This window comes from Coloeus monedula, assembly GCF_965178545.1.
Source record: "Coloeus monedula genome assembly, chromosome: 27".
NCBI lineage: Eukaryota > Metazoa > Chordata > Aves > Passeriformes > Corvidae > Coloeus > Coloeus monedula.
The window spans coordinates 3,076,963-3,102,233 of record NC_138807.1 but is presented as its reverse complement, the minus strand read 5'-3'; the positions used below and the strand labels follow the sequence as shown (position 1 = coordinate 3,102,233).

Sequence of the window (25,271 nt, the reverse complement as noted above, 5' to 3'; positions counted from 1 at the left end):
GTAACGTATTACAAACATGAGTTTTTTTGTGGTTTTTTTTTTTAATCTTGCAGTTAGTCTTGGCTCAGCTGCATTTCTTCCAGCTGAGTAAAGAACTTTCTCCCAACACAACTTTTAAAATCCTCAGGTGCTGAGGTATTTAATACCTCGGCTCTAGGCAGAAATACAATTAAAAATTCTCTAGAAGTTGAAGTACTTACATTTTTCTTTAGGAGTGCAAACTCATCTTGTCAGTTTTTGATGGCTATTCCGCGCCCCAGGAAAGCAACACCGATTTGGGTCCTTCCAGCACTAATTAACACCTGGCCCAGGTGCACCGGGGCTGCCACAGCGTCCCCACAGCACCCGGGCCAGCAGGGAGGAGCCTCATGCGAGCAGAGCCGGCTCCAGCACATCCCCAATGGAAAACTGCGGAACCGGAGCCGCTCCGGGCTCTGCTCGTGGAGAGGCCCCTCCGTAAGGGACGTTTAAACCTCTCTCACCATCAAACACCTTCCAAGATCTGACAAAAAAACTGCTTCTGGATTGTTGCATCAATTGCTTGGCTCGTTCTGATGCTCCCACCGCACCCCACGATCCCACGGGTGGCAGAGTCATTGCACTTCCATGGATTCAGCCTGACCTCAGCCAGCCTCGCTCCCTCCGTGGCCCAAACGCCTCAGCCGGGCTTTGCAGCCAGCCAGCCTTCCTCTCCTCTTTTTTTTTTAGCTTTTTTAATAGTACATGTCAGTAATCAAAGCCTCAAGGCTCAACACATCGCAGACCAGGACCCAGGAAAATGCTCCCGACCCCTCCCTGGCCTCTGATCTGGGCCAAGGACGAAGGAGCCGAGTCCTGATCCCACCTCCAACACGATTCCAACTCAACTCGGGAAGCCCTGGGGCTGCCCAGCACCTGTCTGTGCCAGCAGCACCACCATGAAGGACACGGAAAAGTAACAGAGTCCTGTCCATTTTCCTTGGAAAAACCATTATGGCTACAAGTCAATTTTGGATTCTTTTTTTTTTTTTCTTCCTTTTTTTAACAACGCAAGCTACTACACATCCTCGAGGACCTGAAGCAATGCCCACAGCAGCATTGCCCCCTCCTTCCTAGAGTACAATAATCCATCCATGCTCTCAAGAGTGACACAAGAACAAACACTTTATCCACAAAAACCTGTACACGGCATGTTCAGAACAGCGTTCAGCCAGCCTAGAGGGAATCTACACAGGGAACTCCAAGGGGACACAAGATGAGGCCCAAATGTGACCATTCTTAGTTTGCAGAGTCATTCCTCCTGTGCTCCCCAATGCTACCACATACCCCAAAAAACATCAACTCTGTAGAACAACTAAGTACTTGCAAAAACCTTTTAGTAACAAATCAGCATGTGCACACAATGGAGAGGAACTATTGCTGGGGAACAATCCTACCTCGGGTTTTCAGGGGGATTATAAACAGTCTAAAAAAATTCATGTGTAAAATACTTCTTATAAAAACCAAACCAAATCCCTATCAATGCTCAGCAGACTTCACCAACAAAGTCACTTCCAGGACAGGACGATGCCGTGGCCACGGTGCTTCCAGCCACGCTCAGGAACAGCCTCCCACGCGTGTCCTGGGCTGGCTGGGAGCTGTGAGCACGGGGCACTGGCAGCAGAGGGGCAGGAGGGAGGTGGCACCTCCAGTCCCTTGAGGGGCAGCTCTGGAGGCTGTGGACAGTCCGGAAGTGCTGGGACCGGAGCTGTGGGAGGAGTGACCAGGGTGGAGAGGGCAGCAAAGACCTCAGGAGAGCTGGGTCAGCCCGGCCACCCCCACTGCTCTGGGGACAGGACAGTGTCACCAACCCCACCCAGCACAGGGGTGCCAGGCTGCCCAGAGTGAGCACAGAGCTGCCTCCCCCGGCACAGCCCCACGGAGACACGAGGACTCGCAGTACCCAGCCAGGGGCTGTGACCGCCGGCCTCCACCATGGGTGTCCTGCTGCCACCTCCTCCTCTGCCCACTGCCCTCCACCTTCTCTGGCATTTCTCTCCAGCCCTGGCATCGTCCAGCACGAAAGAAAAGAGCTGAGATCACTGGTGTGACAGGGTTTGCACCTGGCATGAGCTTGAACTTCCATATATATATATATATATATACACACACACATATATATATATATATACACACACACAACACATGAAAGGTGGTACAAGGACAAAATTAATGGGAATCGGGTCAACATGACCCAACTCAAACAAGCTTATCATCATATTGCCACTTCAGTTGATTAGTTGCAACATTTCCATGATAAAGAAAGGGGGAACCCAAAACAAGGGACAGCAAACCTGGAGCGGTGCAACCCTCCCTGAGCAGAGGGGCTCCCCAGCACCGCTGCTCCCACACCGCCTGTGCCCCATGGACATTTGGCAAAAGCTTCCCACACCCCTTGGAAAAATGAGCAATTCCTGGGAAAATACTGAATTTAGGGACCAGGAGTGTAATACAGCTTTGAGGAAGGCGCTGGGATTTCCCCACGCCCGCCTGGACAACACTTGGAGGTCAATACTAGTTTAACTAGAAATCCAGGGAAGGGGTTGCATTAGTGTTTTTGTTTCCTGCCTTTTTCCTGCACAGGCAGCGTGGTGGGAGAGGGAGGAGGGAACAAACCTGACTCCACTCCGTGTTTTACATCAGCGTCTCCCAAAGATTTAAGCTCTCCCTTGTTTTGGTTTTCCCAAAGTACAGCCACTACTATAGGGGCCACTGCAAGGAGATTCCTCTTTGAGAACACAGAACAAAACCAATCACATGTTTTGGCAAAGTTATCAAACACTGACAAATGGAAAGACGACGGGTGAGCCCCTTCTGGAGCACGGGATGCCTGGAGGTTGCTGTCCAGCTTCCTTACACTACAAATTGTCCACAAGAGGCATTGAACGAAACGAGTCAAACCTTATTAAGCGCCTTCCCCTGCCAGAGCCATAAAAAAACAACAGAAAAACACACCCTTAAGATCATAAGACCCAACTAGGCCCTTCTTATACATACAGTACATACATATATATAATATATATATATAAAATATACAGCTTACAGTTTTGGAGTCCTATTACAGTTAAAGCAGACTGAAAGGAGTGGGACTTTGTTTAGGAGCTCAGATCAACAAACAAGACATCTCCAAACCCCAGCAGGAGACAGCAGGTTCCAGAGGCCTCCTCACCAAGCACAGAGTGTCCCTGCAGGGAGCTGAGGGTCCTGCCCCCACCGGGAGTCACCGGTGGGTGATCCCAGCTGGAATGCAGCTGGAATGCAGCCCCTCTCCTCTGCAGCAGACCAGCAGGACCCCCGGGAGCCTCCTGTGTCCCCAGTCTCTGGGCCAGCTCTGTCAATGTGACCCACACGGCGCGGGGCAGAGCGGGAGGGCTCTGAGTTCTGGAGCTCTCCGCAGGCTGGTCCCAAGCTCCGGGGGAAGGGAACAGCATCCACGCTCCTTCAGAGCTCAGAGACGCCTGGAAAATGTGCTCTTGAAACACAGTTGCTCGAAGGGAAACCGAAAAGGTCGCGCTGTGCAGCCTAAGTGCAGCACGCCTGCTCTGCTCGGGGCCTGGCCCACGAAGCCGGGGGGGACAGACTCAGCAAGGCGGGCGCTGGTTTGAAGCCTACAAGAAAAGTGCAGCTGGCTGAGCATTCCTAGAGCATGGCTGTTCTCTAAGGCAGTGCTTCTTCGGGTGAGGCAGGAGGATAAGAAGGCCTAGTTCCATGGGGTGGTTTCCTGTACCAGTGGAGGGGATCTCTGGTCGAAGAGCAGAGCCAGCTTCCCAGGCCCAGCGTCATGTGGCCACGGCCTCCAGGTAGCTCTGCAGCTTGCGGACGGTCGTCTCATCCAGGGAGAAGAGGTCAAAGTCAAAGGTTGTGTTGGTGACGTTGAAATGCCCGGTTTCCTCAATGAGATTCACGATCTGGAGACAGGGGGATGGACATCAGTACAGCACAGAGGGCAGCGGGCACACAGAGCCCATCCAGGCCTTTCCCACCCCTTTGGAACAGCCTTGGAGAGGCTCATAACAGGAAAGGAATGCTCTCCCCAAGAAAGCAAACCAGCTCCTCCTGCATGCCTGAGTAGCTCAGTCTGGACAGTGATGTGGGCACGTTTCTGTCCTTTTATATCATAAAATAACAGAATCCCCTGAGCTGGAAGGGACCCTCAGGGATGATCAGTGCAGCCCCAGGCCCTGCACAGACACCCCAACAACCCCAGCCTGGGCATCCCTGAGAGCGCTGTCCAAACGCTCCTGCAGCTCTGGCAGCCTCGGGGCCGGGCCCATTCCCTGGGGAGCCTGGGCAGTGCCCAGCAGCCTCGGGGGGAAGAACCTTTCCCTGAGCTCCATGGCCAGCCCTGACCCAGCTCCAGCCGTTCCCTGGGCTCCTGTCCCTGTCCCAGAGCAGAGCTCAGCCCTTGCCCCCAGGAAGAAGCTGTCAATCAGACCAGGAGACCCCAACTTAGGGATTGCTGCCAGGATGGCAGAGGGAAGGTGCCCACACCACACTCCTGTACTATTTCCAACAAAACACTGCATGCACAGCTGATTTTATTTTATTTTCCATATTTTTGCTTTCAAAGCAAAGCAGAAGCTCTCTGGCAGGGCCTGGCTGAGCCCTCTGGACACCCAGATCCCCGGGGCCAGCATGGACAAGGTCTGTACCTGCTGGAGCACGTTGCGCTCCCGTAGTGCCATGAGCCGCCTGTGGAGCTCCACCAGCTCATCCGTGTAGGCCTGGAACACAAACAGGGACCCGTGGAGTGTCTGAAGGCTGCCAAAGGGACTTCCCCAGTGAGGGGTCAGAAGAACTTGAGGCCCTTTCAGACATTCCCAATTTTTCCATACTTTTTTTACTGCCTCCTCCTCAAGTACTGAAGACTTCCCTTAACTACAAGTACTCTGAAGGCCATTTTTTTAAATTTAATGACACCCACACCTGTAACCAGCTCCAAGAACTGGGCAGAACCTTTAAGGACCTCAGTGAGGTGAAGTTCACCTTGGTGACCCTCAGTGTGAGCTCCTCATCAGTGGATTCTCCTAATTAACTCCAAATTACCTGAAAACATCAGGTGCATCAGTGACCAACACCCCAGCAATCTGCTGAGCAATGACTTCCATTTAGGTAAGGAAAAATTCTTGGAGTGCACTGTAGTCCCAGGTAGTTTTACCTACACCACAACAGGAAATGAAGGATTGTTCACAGGCTCAACATGTTCATTGTTCTTAGGTAAGAGTGGTTTGGGTTTCTTTTTTAATTTTTGTTTTTATTAGACAGCCAACAACAGGTCCGGACCAGCAAAGCTGATCCAAAGAATCAGTGAATCACAGCATGAACATGGATCTGCTCTCCTTGGAGGCAAGGAAAGCGGGAATTTCACTGAACAAACAAAGGTTCCAACTAAACCTGCAAAGCAGAGCAGCAAATAATATTTAATTTATAAGATTGAAGCCAGGTGAAACTGCCTTTTAATGAAATGCCCCAGCACTGCAGCAGTGCCCAGGTCCTTGGTTCAGACAAAGGGCAACCAAATACAACAATTTTAACGTTTTGCCTATGAACACCACCTGGGGCTTCACCTATGTAACATACACAATTTCTGCAGTGTCACTCTCCAAAGTGTCCTTTCAACATCTGGTTTTTGTTAAACTCAAGCTTTTACCCTGCTGAGACAGAACAATGAACAGGCTGGGCTGATTCAGGTGGTTTTGTGCATGGTGAGGCCCAGCAGCTCTGTGACACACAGCTCCTCAATCAGAGCATCCTGGAATGCTTTGGGTTGGGAGGGACCTTAAAGCTCATCCCATTGCACCCCTGCCATGGGCAGGGACACCTCCCATTGTCCCAGGCTGCTCCATGCCCCAATATCCAGCCTGGCCTTGGGCACTGCCAGGGATCCAGGGGCAGCCCCAGCTGCTCTGGGCGCCCTGTGCCAGGGCCTGCCCACCCTCCCAGGGAACAATTCCTTCCCAAGATCCCATCCAGCCCTGCCCTCTGGCACTGGGAAGCCATTCCCTGGGTCCCGTTCCTCCAGGCCCTCATGAAAGATCCCTCTCCTCAGGACACACCTTGTCATACGTTCCCTTCTTCAGGATCTTCTCTGGCTTGTTACAAGACTCTGGGCTTTTCCTTCCAGATGCCTGAGGGGAAAAGAAACCAACAACAGGATCAAAATCAGCTCAGGAACCACAGGGGTGTCCCAGCAGAGCGCTGAAATGGAAGGAATCACTTGTCTGCTGAGGACAGGAATAGGGAAAATTCAGTGCAAGTGAGAATTTGCAACGCAGGAAGCAGGAGAGGGGGGAAGCAGAGCTGTGGGAAGGTGGGATTTCATACCTTGTTGTTTGCTGGGGGCAGCTTCTGCCCAGGAGGCGGCTCCCGGCTGGGAGGGCAGGAGTCGGCGCTGTTGTCACTGTCACTGTCACTGAGGCTCAGTCTGAAAAACCACCAGCAGAGAATGAGCATCACCAGGGAGCAGCAAACTCATCAGCTGCCAGCTGAGCCACACAGAGCTGAGTGAAATTCTCTTTTATGTCATAGATCCTACACTGGCTGGGAGAATGGGTCACTGGAGATTCCAAGAATCCCTTTTTTCCCAGCTGGTGTCACCTGGCATTCCCAGGGAGGTTTAGGTGGCACAGCACAGGCAGCAGTTCAACTCTGGCATACACGAGTCCCCCAGAACAACTGAGCACCACTTGATTTTCACACACAGCCAACTGTTCAGTTCAGGAATTCCTCCCAGTGTCACCAAGAGCATGAAAGGCTCACTGACACCTCCACAGACAAAAAATGCATTTAGTGCTGCTGCTGGTGTGACCTCTAAGATTTCCTATTTATTCTCCTTCTCCTTTTGGCCCTATAAATATGGCAGGTAGCCTACCTGTGATGAACTTGAAAACTGGTTATCCCCTAAAGATCTACAAAAATACCCTTCAATGTCTCTCCATCCTTGTTCAGCTGATGATGACAAGTGCAATAATGGATATTTGTTTGTTTTGGTAACCACCAGCAGCATTTCTGATTTGCAGCTGCTCTCTGGGCCAAGCATTTGGATTAAACAATTCACTGAGACTCCAGGTTTGGGCTGTAGCAGCATTTCCTGAGGGAAGAAGGATGAAGTTCCACTCCTTCCGGGGCCTGGAGCAGGAAACAGCTGTCACTGAGTCCAGAGGAGAGGAGCAGCCAACACAGGGTGGGCACAGAGTGACTCCTGAGCCCTGTCAGTCACAGGCAGCCACAGCAGCACACTCTGCCTGTCCCCCACGTGTCCCTAATCTTGGCAGATCAAAGGTGCCACACCCCAGCAGCTCTGCAGAGATCTGAGGGTCACAATTAGGTGAAGGTGTTTGAAGGTGTCAGTCAGTGACACTTGCCAGCTCAGCTCAGCACTTCCTGGTGCCTTCCCCTCTTTGTGCTCCTCGGCCAACCCTGTTGTCCCCAGCTCTGTGTCCCCACCCTGTGCTGAGTGACCCCACACATCTGCCCTTCCTCCCCTCCCACACAGAGCCCCGGCTCTTTAATTCCTCCTTCCAAATGGAGAGCACCCCAAAATACCAAATGCAGAGGGCCGAGAGCCAAGCAAACATCCCTGTTCCGGATTTGTTACCACCTGGAATCCCGGCTGACGGGGTTTGCTTTGACTGCTGCCTCCTCTCCAGAGGAGCTGTCGTCATCATCCGACTCCTCCGACTGCAGATCCTCCACCATGGAGCGCAGGGGGCCTGGGGCAGATGGGAGAAGGGAATTCAGCACCAGGACACGACCAGCACAGCCCCAGCCCAACCCCTGCATCTCAGCTGAGACACATCCTGATTGCCAGTGAGATGTGACTGGAAAAGGACAGCCTGCCCCAGGCTCAGGGCTAAAGCAGAGCTGACAAACTTTACAACTCCCTCCCTTCCCCAAAGCCTCCCCTCCCTCCCAAATGAGAACAAAAGGACACATTTTTCATGTGTGTGGGGCTGATTTAAATGTCACTGGAGACAGCAGCAACAGCACAGCATTTGCTGCAGTTGGAACATTTACTGTTGCCAGAGTTTCCCTCTCTGGGTTATCAGTGGAGGGATCTGAGAAAGGAGCTGTTACACACTGGCAAAGTGATGAATGGCACATTTATAATTTTTAATAAAACATAGATGAGATTGGAGGAGAACTGTTCTGGTGATTCTACACACCAGGCAGCAGCAACACATTTATAAACCGAGGCAGAAACCAAAGCCAAAAGGGAAAGAACCAAATCCAGAGGGATTCCCTACTCATAAATTAGCTGCCAAGAGAAGAAAAATACTTGTTCATGATGTTATGACATTATTGCCTTTTCTTGCTGAAGCATCACAGCTCCAACACATGGCTGCATGCAAGAAACTGTATTATTATAGTGCTGGAAAAGCAGATTTATTTCTCTTGAGCCTTTTAAGGTTACACAAGGAAGGTTTTAACACACCTTGACTGTGGTTCTGAGATGGCTCAAAATCAGAGTCAGAGCTGGAGTCGGAGCTGGAGCTGGAGTTGGAAGGGCTGGACTGGACAGACTTAACCCCCCATAAAAGGGAAACAAAAGAAAAAGAATCTTAATCTTTCTAATCCAGAAAAGCAGAGCACAAAGCACTGTGAGACAGGAGCATCTGAGCACTCTACATCATCACCCATGGCTGAATGGAGTTCTTGGGATTATGGAAACAAACGAAATGTGAGGTGAATAAAAAAAACATTTATGGAAGTCTGGCAGGATGCAGCTCAGCACTCCTGGGAGCAACATCAAGGACTCCCAGCAAACCCCTTCACACCACAAGGTTCAAACCCCCCAGCTGATGATATGGAGCATCTGAAAAACCTTTAAATGAAAAGCCCTTACTTTGAAGTGACAGATGACCAGCACAGAACCCTCAACTACCTAAACCCTCTTAAAAAGTGTATTTATTGTACCTACCAAGGTTCCCTTGAGCCTCACACTGATCACTGACCATGGACTCAGAGAGTCATGGAGCGGTTTGGGTCGGAAATTACCTTAAAGATGATTTAATCCAATCCAGTCCCAGGCTTCTCCAAGCCTGGTCCAACCTGGCCTTGGACACTTCCAGGGATCCAGGGGCAGCCCCAGCTGCTCTGGGCACCCTGTGCCAGGGCCTGCCCACCCTCATAGCCAAGAATTCCTTCCCAATATCCCATTTAACCCCATTCTCTATTAGTCTGAGGCCATTCCCCCTTGTCCTGTCCCTCCATCCCTTACAAACAGTTTATCTTTCCTGCAGGCTCCTTCAGGCACTGGAGGTCACACCAAAGCTTCTTTTCTTCAATGAACAATCCCAATTCCCTATCCCTTTCCTCACAGACACGGAGATGTCTTTCCCAACTAGCTCACATGACTCCAAAATTAATTCTAAATTATTATTATTATCCCCTAAACCCAGTTGTTTCTACACCAGTTTGAGTGATCTACTGTACTGGCTCCACTACATTGTGCAAACGTAACAGAGACCAGCTCTGTGACCCCAACTCCTCCGTCAGCACTCAGCAGAAGTACCAGGAGTATCCTGTGCAGTAGGAGTAAGTGAAGAGTAAATGAATACTGGTAACAGCAGCATCCAGGAAGGAAATTTGGGTGAGATTGGGAAATTTTAATCGTAAATCCGATACCGCACAGCAATCACCTGCAATAGCCCTGGGGACCGCCAGAGGGCAGCAGAGGCCACGGCAACTCCCTCCATCCCCAAACAGCTCCTAAAATTCACCTTAAAACGGTTTTATTTGGCGCTCAGGCAGGTTCTAGTTTAAAGATTCTCAAAGTACTGTAGTATCTTGCCTTTTTAAAAGTAATTCCCTGGAAATCAGCATTTCAGTTTCACTGTTTCATTCCTAGGAATCCACTTACTACTACTGCTGCCACATCCTCACGCTGGAGCGATCACACATTCCCACTGTTAAGTTTGTTAAAGGAAGGGTTAATACTAAAAAAACTTTGTGACAGGCACAAAGAGGCACATTGGCAGCTTTGGGAATTGATAAGTGAAAGTGGCAGCAAAATTTTTCACTCCAATACCACCCTTCTTTATAACTCATCACAGAATCCCTGTGCCTTGATGCCCAACTTGTCCCCAGCCCAGAGCACTGAGTGCCATGTCCAGGCCTTCCTTGGACACCTCCAGGGATGGGGACTCCAAACCTCCCTGGGCAGCCCCTTTTGATGCCTGACCACTCCTTCCATGATGGAATTCTTCCTGGTGTCCAACCTGACCCTCCCCTGGCACAGCTTGGGGCCATTTCCTCCATCCTGTCCCTGTTCCCTGCGAGCAGAGCCCGACCCCCCCCCGGCTGCCCCCTCCTGTCAGGGAGTTGTGCAGAGCCACAAGGTCCCCCCTGAGCCTCCTTTGCTCCAGGCTGAGCCCCTTTCCCAGCTCCTTCAGCTGCTCCCGGTGCTTCAGTCCCTTCCCCAGCTCTGCTCCCTTCCCTGGACATGCTCCAGCCCCTCAGTGTCCTTCTTGTTGTGAGGGGCCCAGAAATGGACACAGCACTCGAGGTGTGGCCTCAGCAGTGCCCAGCACAAAGAACAATCCCTGCCTTGGTCCTGCTGGCCACACTGTCACCCAAGTACTGGTAAGAGTTTCATTTATTCCACTGTAAGATGGGGAAAATGTGTCAAAAATGGTATTACAACCTTTGGGAAGGGTTCAGGAGTGAAGGAGAATAATTTAAAAATTCCAACATCAGATCTACTGGCACATTGCAGCAGCCCTGGCTGTTTAGGGAAATTCCAACACGGAAGTGGAGAGCAGAGAGAACAGGTTGTCCAAAGAAGCTGGGGCTGCCCCTGGATCCCTGGCAGTGCCCAAGGCCAGGCTGGGTATTGGGGCTTGGAGCAGCCTGGGACAGTGGAAGGTGTCCCTGCCCAGGGCAGGGGATGGAACTGAATGACATTTAAAGGTCCCTTCCAACCCAAACCATTCTGGGATTTTATGAATATTTTCAAGCTAAAGGAGCACAGCTCTTGTGCTTGACCCACAGCTCCAATCCTACATCCCTCAATCCTGGTAATCTGCAGGTCTTCCCTTAAAATGACTTAACAGGACCTAAGCAGCAGAAGTTGGAGGTAACTCATCTCTCCTTTTGCCATTAACCCCATCAGCTCCTTCAGCCAGAGGAGGATGCAGCTGGACACGCTCCGTGTGCTCAGTGACTGTCACTGGGATGTGACCAAAGCAACGCCGACAATGGCAAAAAGCAACGCTGCCTCACATCCCTGTTCTCCCTTTTGTCAGCACTGAGGCAGCCAAGCATGAGGCCAGTTCAGGGAACTGGACTTGATGGGGGAAGGAAAAAAAAAAAAAGGTAAAAAAAAAGAAAGAAAGGCCAAGTAACTTCCAGCAAGAGCTGAAATAGCAGGAGAAAGTCCTTCATCCCTCTGGAGAGTCCCCCTCTGAGCTCCCAGGCCAGGAGCACAAATGGGAGCAGGGCTGCTCCTCTCCACAGCAGCCTGCAAAGATGTCAGCTAGGAGCCACCGTGGAGCTGCAGCCCTGGAGCTGTTGCACAATCCGTGGCTACAGCAGCAGAGCTGATTTAAGAGTTTCCGGGCCCTGGTCCACCTCCAGCTGCTCCCTCGCTTTAGTGATGTGGCTCCCACACGGCTCCACACACAGCTGTGCCAGGAGAAACCCTGGAGCAGCAACCAGCAGTGCTGGGAGCAGGGAGATGCCCCCAGGGTGCACAAGGAACTCCGGAGCCTGGGTGCTGCTGCCAGTGCTTTACACAGCTGTGCCCTGGAGTTCAGGTTCCACAGGAACCTCAGCTGGTGGGAGCAGCAGCTGCCACCGCTCCCTGTCCCTCACAGAGAGTGTCCCTGCCCTCCCCAGATCCCACTGTCCCGCACCCAACAGGAGCTGGAGCCAGGGAGGACAGGGGCAGGAGGGGCTGCAGCAGATGCTGAGGCTCCAGTGCCACAGGCTGTGGCTTCAGGGACAGCCTGGCAGCACGATCAGCTCACACTGGCCGGGCCCGCGAGGGGATGGGGACACCTCGGGGACAGCGAAGGACACTCTGGGATCAGCACAGGACACGGGTCTGCAGGGAGGGCTGTGGGTCTGGAATTGAGATGTGGGGCTTGCTGCACACTGCTGCACTTTGGGTAAAAGGCTAAAAGAGGGGAGGAACTGCCTCTTCCTAATGCCCAATGTAAGTATTTAATCCATCTGGGAAATAAAATCATAAAATGCCAGAATGGTTTGGGTGGGAAGGGACCTTAAAGATCATTCTGTGCCACCCCCTGCCATGGGCAGGGACACCTTCCACTATCCCAGGGTGCTCCAAGCTCTGTCCAACCTGGCCTTGGACACTTCCAGGGATGTTACTTCTCTGCAGAGTGGAATTAACACTACCCCAATCAACTCTTCTACTGGGAATCCTGCAGAAAAAACCCCTCCTGACAAACACATCAGTATTTGCTGTATCACAGTGCTGATTAAATCGTAACACAAACTGTCCCCAGAACATTCATCTTAATAAAATAAACCTTTCTTAAAGCGGTCAGGAGGAACCAGTTCCAGAATTCCCATGACATTATCCTGTGAACCCTACTACAAGATATATGGCTTCTTTATAACAAATATACAAGTGAAAAGTAGCAACAGTTTGGATTTGTCTGTCCCTTCTTACATTTTTTTTTTGCCTTCTTTTGGAAAACACTTTTTAGAAAACAGAGGATGAGGAATGTTCTCAGTTGTAAAAATGAAAAAATATTTAGACAGCTTTTAAAAATAGTAGTACAAGAACATAATTTGTTTTATGTTTCACAACACAACTTATTTAGATTTAGTGGCATGTGGTTGTATTTTGAGCTTCAGCCAATGGCACATTTCTTACAGGCCATGACAGGAAGAGGGGCTTTATTTACATTTTAATACTGGGGTTTTTTCATTACCAAAACTGAGATGATTTCCTTCTTTTCTGAAATTAGATCACATTCAAAAACATTGCTATCATAAGCAGGCAGAAAAGTGTCCCTGTATCTCCTGTAGCTCTGTAGATATCACTGCCAGGGATGAATGAGGGACCATAACCTTAAACTCTGACTTTTAGGTAACTCTGCCTGCACATAAAGCTCAATAGAAGTTTGTATCTGAAGCAGGAGCTAAACCACACAGGAGGAACAATTAATATTGATTAGAGTTTCAAAGAAGAATTTCATCTGAGATACAACCCAGCCTAAGCATTTACCAATCTGCTTCTCTCTTCTCGGAGAGATTATTTTTAACATCTTTTTCAGGCAGGGATTTAACATCATCCTTCCAAATTGTGGTAAAGGATAAATCCCTACTCACCTCTGACTTGAAAGAAGTTTCATCCTCTGAGTTTGACTCCTCCATTTCCATGGGCTTTTTGATCTCCTTGGCCTCGCTCTCAGATTTTACCTTTTCCACTTTGGCATTCATCTTCTCCTTGGTTTGTTTCTTCTCTGGATATGAGGAAGACGAGGTTCTGGGAGATGTCCCCAGGATATTCTTTACGCCTTTGGAGCTACTCTTTTTTTGTTTTTTGGCACTAGGCTTTGGTGACTCCACATTGGAGGGCCTCTTGCTGGAAGACTTTAACTCCGGCTGTGGCCCCCCCTTTGGAGAGGTGTTCTCCAGTTTGGTCTCCTTCACGGCCAGTTTTGGTTCCTTGAAAGCAGCTTTTGGAGGTGCCTTCTCCTCCTTAGGCAGTTTGTTCTCAGTTGGTTTTCTGGAGGAGTCCTTCAAAGGCTTGTTCTGTTCTCTCTCAAGGTCTTTGGAGGAGTTTTTGCTCTCAGAGTCTTTCCTGGGCCTCTCCCTGTGCTCCTTGGTTACTTTATGTGGCTTGGATGCTTTGCTGCTTTCCTTGTTTGCATCCTAAAATTCAGCAACAGAAACATACAAGCTGGGTATGAAACTGCAGCTCCACACAGAATGATAAAACACATCCTCATAAATCCCATGGCAAGGTTTGTTTCATGCAGAAATCCACCCCCACGTGCCCAGGTAAACATCCACACTTCCCTCAAGCTGGTGGACACAAACTGACAGTGTTTCAACATTAGGAAAGGATGAAACATGTTCCTGCTCCTTACCAGGGTCTGTCAAAGGTCTAGAAACATCTAGAGATGTTTAATTCAGGTTTAATCTGAATGCAAACAGAGATGCACCTCTGAGGGCACCCTGGAGGAATGGAAGCAGGAGAATGTTGTCTCTTTAGCAACTGGCAATTTTCACCAGAGCTCATCTCAGAGCCCTTTATTTCTCTGCTGTTTCCTGTGTTTTCCATTGCTTAATTCCTGACCAAAATGAAATCAGCCACTAACAGGTAAGTCATCTTCACTCTGTTTCATAACATCAGAAGGCATAACTGAAGTGCCAGAGTGTTTAGAGCCCTGAAGAACACGGTATCAGAATTGAATTACACTGGAAAATGAATTGTTGTTAATACCTCTGACTGTTCAGGCTGATAAAATGCATGTAATCTGCTCCAAAACACAGTGCTTGGGGATCGTTTCTCCCATGTAGGACTACACAAAAATAGCTTCAGTACATAAGGGAAAAAAATAAAGAACTTGAGGTTCTTTGGAAGTCTCAGGAACTGGCTACTGCTGGATGCAAACATCAAATCTGGAAAGCACCAGTTTGACCAAGTGAAGCATATTTGATGTTCTCTCCAGCACTGCCCTGAGGACAGAGGAAGGGCTGACTTTCCACTCAGCCTTCATGCCAAGAGGTGCAGGGACTCAGAGTGTGGCATGGCAGACAGTGAGAGAGCCACAGAATCCATCCTCAGCATCGAGGACACAACCAGAACAATCAGAGAGGATTTCATCCACCTTTAAGGAAGATACAATTCGCCAAAAATTCCCAGTCTTGCACATTTAATTTTCTTTTCAAAACTTCCCTGGAGAGAAGTCTATCAGATCATAAAAAAGCCTCCTAAAGGCTGGGAAGTTCCAGACCATTAACTACTGAACTGCAGAGTACAAGGAGGTTCAGAATTAGCAGCAGCCAGGAACAGCTGCTGAACAAGCTCTCAGCAGCCTGGCCTGAAAGACTCCTTCACCTCAGGCTGACCCAAAAGTGTGCTGCACTGACCTTTGACCCATGGGAGGGTTTGGTCTTCTTGGGATCAGAGAAGGCAGAGAGAGGTATCGTGGGCAGCATCGGATAATCGGGACTTGGCCTCGAAACAGTCTCTGCTCCTTCTGGCATCACCATTACCTGCGAATAAAGAGGAGGGAAATTATGTCTGAGCAAAATCTCACGGACTATTAACTATTAACACATGATTATGTTAAGCCACTTGCTCAATTAACACACTATTATTCATCTTTTCAATGTTTTTTCCTCTCCTGCTTAAAGGCCATAAAAAGATATTGTCTATGGAATGCTCAGTTTCAAGGCAGCTCCTCAAATACAGAATATTAAACCCACAAAAACTGAAAGGCAGCAATGCAATATCGAGTGTCTTTCCCAAAGGGAATGCCAATATTCTGAGCACAGGCAGGCAATAAAGCTCTGGACAAGAACTGTGTGTTCTGCTGTAAATGCTCTTCCCCTGAAAAAGGCTAGGGAGATAAATCTGGAAGAAATAAGCAAGACTTTCTCTGTTTAGGAGAAGCTGAATTCACTCTTTCAGGGGAAAAAGGAAAAAAACAAGGCTTGGGTCTCTCCCTTCACAAAATCCTAACACCAAGCACTGAGCTGCATGGAACAATTCCCTTCTTACCTCCCCTGCATTGTCAGGATAATTCTGTGGAAAACTGCCACCAGAGAAAGGGCATCAAAAGTGATTAACAGCTGAAACACCTCAGTACACAAGGACTCAAATAACATACTGTGACAATCCTAGAGAGCAGATGATGTTCCAGCCACCCTAGGGCTGAAATGAGCACCTTCCTCTGTGTGCCCAATACAGGAAAGCCCTGGCACAAGGAGGAACGGGAATCATGAAGCAATTTGGATTGGAAGGGACCTCAAAGCTCATCTTATTCCACCCCCTGCCATGGGCAGGGACACCTCCCACTATTCCAGGTTGCTCCAAGTCCCGTCCAACCTGGCCTTGACATCCTCTGGCTCATTAAAAACTTCTTGCCCTTTGTGGCTTGGACTGATTTGCCCAGATCCTGCAGTTATTTGAGAATAATCCTAGAGTCTATCACTATTTATTGCCTTCCCAGATGGAAGAGCTCAGCTACCGCAGCAACCCATACTTTACTGGGCCTTCTAGAAAATATCTATTTTTCAACCCCCACACCTGTTTTCACTCTATATTGACCAATTTTTCATTAACTTTTTATTGGTGAAGCCACAAGTAGCTGATGCCAAGTTTAGAGGTCATTTATTGACCAGGAAGCACTACCTACAAAAAATTAATAAGCTAAAAAAAATTAATAGGGAATATTTTGGAAGCTGCTCGCTTTCCTTGAGCTTTTCTGCTCCTGGCGCCAGGAAGGTCACAGGTAACTGCAGCCTGCAACATCCACTGCAGATCTCATTTTCCAGTGGGGTTCAGTGCTTTGATATTAATGCTCACAATTTAAATTGACAAATGAAGTGTCACCAATCACACACCACCAGCAGGTTTGTTCTGCTACAGGTGCTGCACTCCTGTAACCACGAGTCAAAACTGGCTGGCTCATCTTTTAAATGAATGAAGAAAACTGCTTGAAGCCTGCTGGGCTAAAAGAAACCTCAGAGCAAAACGAGCTCACTCCTTTTAGGATCCCAAATTGGGCACTTACCCCTCCAGCCCTGATGAGTTTGCGCCTGAATTCCTTGGTAGGGTTGTTGAAAGTCAGTTTCTCACAACGCAGGTGGTTCACAGGTGGATTCCCCTCCAGATTTAGGAACAGGTCGTATGTGAAACAAACCTTTTTGGGCTCCTCCTAAAAACAAGAAAGGCTTTGGGAAACTGGAAGAAGCTTGGCAAGCACACTAAGTCTGGGGATCCGAACAGTCACTCCTGAAAATCCCAAATAAACCACTAAGTGTTGCACTCATGGAGTTTTTCACCATGAGATCAGAGAGCTGGAAATTAAACTATTTGTGCCTGAAGTTAATATTGTTCATCAGGAACTCAGGCATGAGGCTTCTCATGCAAAAGCAATGTATGGACACAGATTTTGAATGAAAATAAGTCTGTTTAAAGCTGCTCAAGCCTCCCCAGAAAAGCAGATTCACAAGCTTTATGCACTACTCTGTTTTCACCAAAATTCAGATCCTATCTCCTTTGGGAAGCAAACTCTAAGTATCAATATTAAGAAAGGCATAATCCTTTTTTAGAGAAGGAACAACTTCTGAACTCCCAGGATCTCTGCAGGCACTGAGAAAAGATTAAACGCAATGGGAAAAGGATGGCTTGGTTTGCAAAATCCTTTTCAATATGCATATTGCAGGGACTGAATGGGAAGATATCCCAGGCTTTTGAACTTTCCAAGGGCACTTTCACCCAAGCAATCCAGAGTTTGTATGCCTGGTGGGGGGATCATCTGCGCCTCACTGCTTCTGTTCCACCTGCTGCGTTTGCAGCACAGAATGGAAGAAATCCCCCCTTTCCCCCCCCCCCCCCCACCAAAACTGCAAATACACTTCTTGTGTATTACAAATATCGACAGGACACCGCCTGGTGTTCCTTGCATTTTGCATTTCCAAGCTGGAAATTCAATGTGGCAAGAGAGACTCTGCTGGGAGGCCCAGCGAGGCCGGCGGTGCCCTGCGTATTTCCATGAATGCATCCCACATGCCTCATTCCCTGCGCAGCACCGAGCAGCTGCACAGCAGTCTTTTCCAGAATTCCCATCCAGCAGCTCCATTTCCTGGTGCAGTGGCATTGTTGGATGGGAACAGGCGCTGCAGGCTCCCAGCCTCAGCCATTAGATTTGCTGAAAATAGGCTGAAACGGCTTCAGCCCACCCCGGTTCCTGCTGTTTGCTCCAGAGGCTATTCCTTGGACAAACTACACCTCTAATAACATAAAGGGTGGTAGCTACACCTGGTTTACATCAAAGTCAGTACCCTGAGCTCATCTGGGAGTAGAGGTCTTGGATCCTCACCCCCAAACAGGGGTAGGCATCAATAGACACAGAGAAGAGTCTCAGATTAACGTGCTGCCAACACCAGGTCTTCAGACCCTCTTTTGGCAAAGTCCTGAATAATCCACATGCTCCTCAAAGGAGTCTACTAAAACAGATAGATGGGAGGAAAAAGAAAAATCCTTGCAAAGTACACTGCCCTGTCATTTGCCTCTTTTCCATGCCCGTTCTCATTAACAGAATCATTAGTGAGCTCTGCGTGTGCGCTCGCTGTAGTTCAAACAGCAGCTGCACAGGGTCCCTCAAAGTCTAATAAACTGAAATGAAGGATGAATAGAAATCCAAATGTGGCCTAATAATGGCTTCTAAAATGCTTTCCCTGGTTTACAACAGAGTAAATAATCTTGGCTCTATCAGCAAGCGCAGGCTTTGGTCAGGAGCTGTTTTGCCATCCCATTACCAGCTCTGCTTTGTCATTTGCCCATTTGCTTTCTGAGCAGGAGAGAGGCAGCAGATCCTGCTCCCTCTCACCTTGGGTATCCCATTTTTAATACAGCCTCACAAGCATCAAAATGTTCATCATGTCTCAGTTGAATTTTTGTAGAATTAAAGCAGTTTTTAATGTGATATTACTCCAGCTCAGAGATCACAACTGCCCTGGGAATGAGCCCCAGCAGAGTGCCCTGATCATTAAAATCTCCTTTGTATCCCCCAGGCCATAAGGAGCTCCCCACCCCCCCCAGTGAATAGTTGAAATTACAGCACTCCTAAAAGAACCACCACAAAAGTCTCAAAGCAAAAAGCTGCAAATAAACATTCTTTCCTTTACTGCCCTCACTGCCCAGCTAATGATTACAGCTCAGGCCACTCCAAAGCTTAATCCATCCGGTCCTCCCTAAAAGGTTCTTCCCCCAAACAACCATCAAGGGGGAGAAGGGGGGTAGAAACCCAAGGAAAATCTCCCTCAATTGACCCAGACCTACCCATCCTCTAACTTAAGTGGAAAGCCAGGCTGAATCCACAGTGCCACACTTCAAAGCCTCTCTCAATATGCTGGGATCCATACATCCTGCTGCTGGGAGCTGCAACCCCGTGTAGGGTCTTTCTCACCCTACAAACTTTGGTCCAGACAATCCTACAACATCCTTCATGTACTCCTGCTTCAGTAGCAACTACACACACAATCCAGGCTTTGCTCTTAGATAACTCCACCTTCTGATATTCCTTGATGTCAATCAGTAAAACTGACCAGGGAAGACCATTTCTGTGGGTCCGTTTGCTGCTCCCAAGACTGTAAGATTTTCTAAAGGGCCCTACTTCCAATAAAAGCTTTAAAAAAGATGGATCATGTCCATTTCTAACTGGTAGATATGAATTGTTCAGATTCAAATTCAGTGGTGCATTTGGCCATGAAATGGTTAAGCTGGTGCAGGGATGTCTCAGCAAGGCACTTCAGAACCTCACTTTACATCTGCCCCTTAAATCCCAGGATGCCAGAGAAGTAAACTACAAGTGAGCACCACAAAGCCAGGGCTTTTATTTGCAGCTGCTGTAAACTTCCCTTCATCCCGTGAATCCCCCTATTCCACCTCCAATCTCCTGAGCTGGGTACATTAGGTTTTATTTTTACTGCTTCCTGTCTGCACCACCTGCCACTGTGCTGTTACGAGCTCTGAAGCTGCTTTATTTTTCCTTTGAGTTCTGAACTAATGGGTTAAAGTTCTTTTGGCACTTTTCGTAAGAGGAGGAATTTTTCAAAGTCTTTTGTTAAAATTTCCTTGTCTTGTTTTTAAGGCAGGGTGTGCCCTTTGCCACTTAACACAAATCAAAAGAATTTCACTGGTAGCGTGCGCATAAAGCTCATAAATCACTTTTAGAAAGCCATAAAACAAAATTATCTACAAAAATCTAGCACACCAAGGAAGCAGGCTCATGGTTATTCAATAACTATAACATCTAACACCACTTCCCTTTTGCCATAGATCCAGCCTGACAGAGGCATTTATCCGGAACGTCTGGAGAAATGAAACCCCTTTCCAGGCTGGTACAACCTGTCTGACGGGTCCTGGAGCTGCTTCCAGACAGGGCATTGGAAAAGCAATAGCCCAATATTCACATTTTGAAATAAACAGCCTTATGTTCCACTCAGGAATCCATGAACCACCCTTATCTTTTGGAAGATTCTCCAGGGTTAAGCATTTAGGACTTTGCTCCATCAGAAGCTTATTACTTTGTTTGAAAATTAGGTTTTCCTAATATATTTTTATATATATATAGATATATATATCTACATATATATCTCGAGTACAATAAATATATGAGTATAAATAACATAGATGAGTGTAAATACCTCTCTTTATCTACTCACTACTCCAAGACAAGCACTTAACAATCTACCAACTCTTACAAATACAGGATATGAAGCTGGCATGGCTGATAAAGCTGCAAACACATCCTTGGAACGCACTGCAAATATATATATAAAAATATTTACATGTATTTTCAGCATCTCGAGGTGCCTATGTGCCACACTGAATGGCTACTCAAACACACAAAGCCCAGGGGTTTTGGCCCTGCTCAGATAAATGAATGGGTAAATTGATAATCCATCCTAATTTCTGACAGAAAAAGGTAAAAGAAAAGATTCACCAGACAGCAGCAGCAGGACAAAAGGAATTGCTGCATGTTTGGGAGGGAAGATGGTACAGGACAGACCTAAACTGCTTCCCTTAAAGAGCAGACAAAAGGACAAGTTTTACTCCTCCTTCCACAACTTTCAGCAACACTGAGTAAACACCAACAGGTTAAAGCTACTCCTCCTCTCAAACCTGTGCACATCCTGCCCCAAATGGCAATTCCAGTAAAATCAAATGTCTCATGCAAACACAGGCTCTTCAACCTTCCCTAGGAGTATTTCCCAGGCCAATCCCTTCCTGATGGCACAGTCCTGACACCAGTTGTAGCAGATCTCGTTTCACCTCCCCTGCCATACGTGCAGCCCACCTACAACGTCTCCACTGAGTCCCTACTTTGATGCACAAATAATTTTTCCCTTTTCCAATATTTCTCTATTTGTTTTCTCTATCACACCTACAAAGGTTGCAGAAGGGGTAAAATATGCGTATTTTTCTTTTGAACCTCACTGGAAAAATCAAACAGATTTCTCTGCTTTCTTTGCTTATCTCCTTCTCACTAATAGGAAAAGCCCAAGTTCCATGTATCCATTATGTAAATCCTGGAAGGCTTTTATCTCCAGCACTAAAATTAGGAGGTAGCATCTTTAAAGAGACTTTAATACAACATCTTATCCATGTTGCAATAATATCATCTGCCTTATATCAGAATAACATGAAAATCTACTAGACCTTTAGCTTTGTTGGGAGGATTGATCTAATTTGATTAGGATGCAAAAAATGTCACAGGGAATGAATACCAAAGCCAGACCTGTATTACAGCCTCCAGATTACAACGTGTACCACTAGAAGAGATTTATTTGGAGACAACAATGAAAAAAAAAAAGCCTCCAGACTGTTGAAATTGAGGGGGAGAGGGAAGGGGAAGAGCAGGAGAAAAACAGCAACGCATTTGTTGTACCCGGTTTGTATCGATTTGAGCACCAGAAGCCACTCACAGCAGACCTCGTTACAGGAACACAAAGGATTTCAAAACAAAAATAGCACACTAACATTTCCAGTCTAAATGATCTGCTGTCATTAGCCAACTCGACTTTCAAAAGCTTTATCAATCAACCTGCTGAGCCCCTGCCATTTGTTTTTCAGGATCAGTTACAGCAGCAAAGGCTCTGCCAGTGTTAAAGGAGACTGCGAGTCCTGTGGCTGCTCAGAGCCCCAAACTGCCCAGGCTCATTGCAATATTCACAATTCATATTCTGCAATTCAAATTCCAGCCCTGAGAAAGCACCTACTCATGGAGGAGCTGGATTGCAGCACAGGAAGGACAAACACAAACCAGCGATGTTGATGGAGAATAAGAACAGGCTCTTAGACCTTTTTCACGCTCTCCTGACGCTTCCCTGTCTGACAAAAAGGCACCAAGAGCACCGAGTCTGCTGCTCCAAACACACAACAATGATAAAAAACAGAGTTCTCCAACACAAAGTCAATGGGCAATTTTATGCCAAGCTGCTTAAAAAATCCCTGATGAAGTTCATTAAAACCATTCTTAGTAAAGCTGCTCCTTCCCAGAGCACAGGTTGGTATTTCTTTAGCCAAAGCAAAGAGCACACGGGCTCTGACAGCCAGGATTTGTCATCCCAGGAACAAATCAGAACAGGGAAAGGAAATAGCTAAGAAAGGAGGCTTAAACTGTGGAAAAAAACCCCATTTCAGCCAACCATGGCAAAGATCAATCTCCACAGACTGGCTCACTCCCTCTTTAAATCCTTTCTCTTCTCACCTTCACAAAGCTAAACATGCATTGATAAACAAATCCCAAAGCCTCTGCAAGTCTGGTTTCAGCTGAGGACATACATCAACAAAAATGTGTCAGAATGTGAGGAACATATGGCCACAAAACCCATTCAACTCCTCCTGCCCAGTCACATCCAAAGAGCCTTTTCACCCCAATCCTAGAATCAATCCATAACATCTACTTGAAGAGAATTACTCAAGGATGAGTCCCAAATGCTGTAATCAATTCACAATATCTGCTGCACACACACCAGCTGATCCCCACCAGTGTCAACAGGTTTAAACAGATCAGAGTGAAAACATGGTGTTCAAGTAATGAAGACTTTGATTTATTTGGTGTTTTAACATCATATTCTTTAATTCAGGAGAACACAGGCCTTTGCCATTCTAAACCTTTGCCATTCGTCCTCCTCTTTCCCTACCTTTTTAATTTTCACTACATCCCAGTCTTTGCATTTCTACCTTTGTAGAAGTATTTACATCTTACATTTCCTTCAACTCCACTTAACTGAAAAGAATCATTGCTCTTAAAACTCGCAGATGGCATCATCACTGGGCAGTGATGGATAGAGGAGCCCAACTCTTAACACAGAATCCCAGAATATCCTGAGCTGGAAGGGACCCTCAGGGATGATCAGTGCAGCCCCTGGCCCTGCACAGACACCCCAACAACCCCAGCCTGGGCATCCCTGAGAGCGCTGTCCAAACGCTCCTGCAGCTCTGGCAGCCTCGGGGCCGGGCCCATTCCCTGGGGAGCCTGGGCAGTGCCCAGCAGCCTCGGGGGGAAGAACCTTTCCCTGAGCTCCATGGCCAGCCCTGACCCAGCTCCAGCCGTTCCCTGAGGTCCTGTCCCTGCTCACCCCCTCAGCAACAGCTTCTGAGCTCCCTGCAATCCTAAATTAGTTCATGGTTGAATCCAAGAAAATGCCTTTGTTCCAGTGATGTGCTGGAAGACGGAACCTGTCACCTTTTCCCTCAACCACCCCTTGCCCCAATTAAATAATGAGAGGTGCTGCCTGAAAGTCCTAAATTAGCAATTTGTTAATCAGCTTAAAAATGGAAAATAACTTCTCCAGAAAACATGCAGCTAAAAAACAGGGCAAAAATAAAAATTTTGAAGATCTGTAGATTTGAAAACAAGTCTGCAACTCAACCTGTTCTCCTATTTATTTGTCATGTTTCTGAAGACCAAAATGTCAGAAACAAAGAGCCTTCTCCTAAATTAACAGCTCCTTCCATTGTTTCCAGGGAGAACAGAGCCCACCTATTTCCCTTATTTATAAAAGCCACCTCTCTGCTCAGTGCTGGGGAACAACTCTGCAGTCACGTGCGTAGAGAAACAATGAGGAGTGATGACCCCAGTGGGTGTGAAACCAAGTTCTAGTCAGAAAAGCTGCCAGCTCCATATTCTGTGAGGAACGTGGGAATATGAGGGACAGAGGAAAAAAAAAAGCCACAGGAAGGCAGATGGCAGTCAAAGCAAACATGAGCACCTACAAAAAGACACACAGAAATGAGGGAGACCTGAGGATTTGTGAAAGACAAACCACTGGAGAGCTGCAGGGAAAAGGGAAGTGTGGAGAAAGGCTGGGTGAAGAAAGGAAGGGAAAATAAAAGGAAAAGGCAGAACTAAAACACAGCTCACCCCTCCCAGGCATGAGAGGTTCCACTTCTAAGGAATCAGCGTGGAGAAGTTCACATTTTTTGGTCAGGAGTGTAAAGGACTTTGAACCTGACTTAAGCCAACATTTAGTGCAGCTGGAGAGTTTTCTGATTCCCATCTAAAACCTCAGAAAAGCCACCAGAAGTAGAGCTACTTTCAAGCTTTTGAGGTGTTTTTGTTGCACTCAAGTCGTAGCTCTCAGTGTTTGCCAAAAAAATTGCTTTCATCAACAACATTCACCTCCCCAGCCCCTGACTGCCATTCCACTTCCCAGCCTTCTGGCTTACCCTACCCACCCAAAAAACAACTTGTGGGCAAAACATTCCCAGGTTTAGGAGTGCAGGCTGTCTTCTGTGGCTCAGTCCCATTATCTGGCTTGTTCCTCTGACCCATAAAGTGGGGTCAGAGCAATGTGGTAGGCCAAAAACCCAACCCAAAATGCTAATTATTCACAAAATGACACTGCCAGGAGAGCATCCTGAGCTGGAGTGGGGACAGAAGGAAACAGCAGACAGATGTTTGTGGGAGGGACAGGGAAAAGAGGATGGGAAACTAAATAGAATCAGGCTGTTACATGTGGTCTGCTGTCAACACACCTGGGGTAAAGGCTTGTCATTGGAGAGCTGAGGGGGTGGGAGAGCACAGGGATATGGCTCAACATTTTTAGCTTAGTTTACCTCGGTTCCCTCTTAGGGATCATAAGCAAAACATTCGTTTTTATTTTATTATTTAAGCAGTAATCAAACCCAGAAACATCCATTATTCATGTTTAACAAAACAATTTAACTGAAACTGAGGTAATATGAACACAAGTGCCCAATTCCCTGTTTTCATAACCTACAGCATGTGACCTCTGTGGTAGACTTAAAGCAAGCAATAAATCCCAAATTTTAACTTTCATATACTTGCTGGCAGTGCATCTTAAGACTTAAAATATTTAGTGTTTTCATTCTGGAAGAGCACTGAGTTTAGAACAAGGATATCTTTAACACAGCTCTAAATACTTGTGCTACACATGCAAATGTTTGTCTTGGGCTTCTAAAAATTTCATACCTATATAGTTAAATGTAATAAGCTTGCAAATTTAAAAGTAGATTTTTTAATATATTGACAACCAACACAGTGTTTACAAATCTTTATAATACCAGT

The 25,271-nt window shown here is 47.4% G+C and overlaps 1 protein-coding gene across 1 annotated transcript in view; it reads right to left on the bottom strand.

Annotated features, from left to right (window-relative positions):
* Positions 1-14: 14 nt before the first annotated feature.
* MLLT1 (MLLT1 super elongation complex subunit) overlaps positions 15-25,271 on the bottom strand; it is a 32,413-nt gene continuing 7,156 nt past the window's right edge. Inside the window, exons 4-12 of the mRNA XM_082297643.1 lie at positions 16,740-16,883; positions 15,091-15,216; positions 13,321-13,866; positions 8,453-8,540; positions 7,619-7,730; positions 6,343-6,442; positions 6,075-6,146; positions 4,671-4,742; positions 15-3,926 (exon numbers count right to left, since the gene is read on the bottom strand). Of these exons, the coding sequence (XP_082153769.1) occupies positions 3,798-3,926; positions 4,671-4,742; positions 6,075-6,146; positions 6,343-6,442; positions 7,619-7,730; positions 8,453-8,540; positions 13,321-13,866; positions 15,091-15,216; positions 16,740-16,883 (1,389 nt within the window). The 3' untranslated portion in view covers positions 15-3,797. The remainder of the gene's footprint in view (positions 3,927-4,670; positions 4,743-6,074; positions 6,147-6,342; positions 6,443-7,618; positions 7,731-8,452; positions 8,541-13,320; positions 13,867-15,090; positions 15,217-16,739; positions 16,884-25,271) is intronic.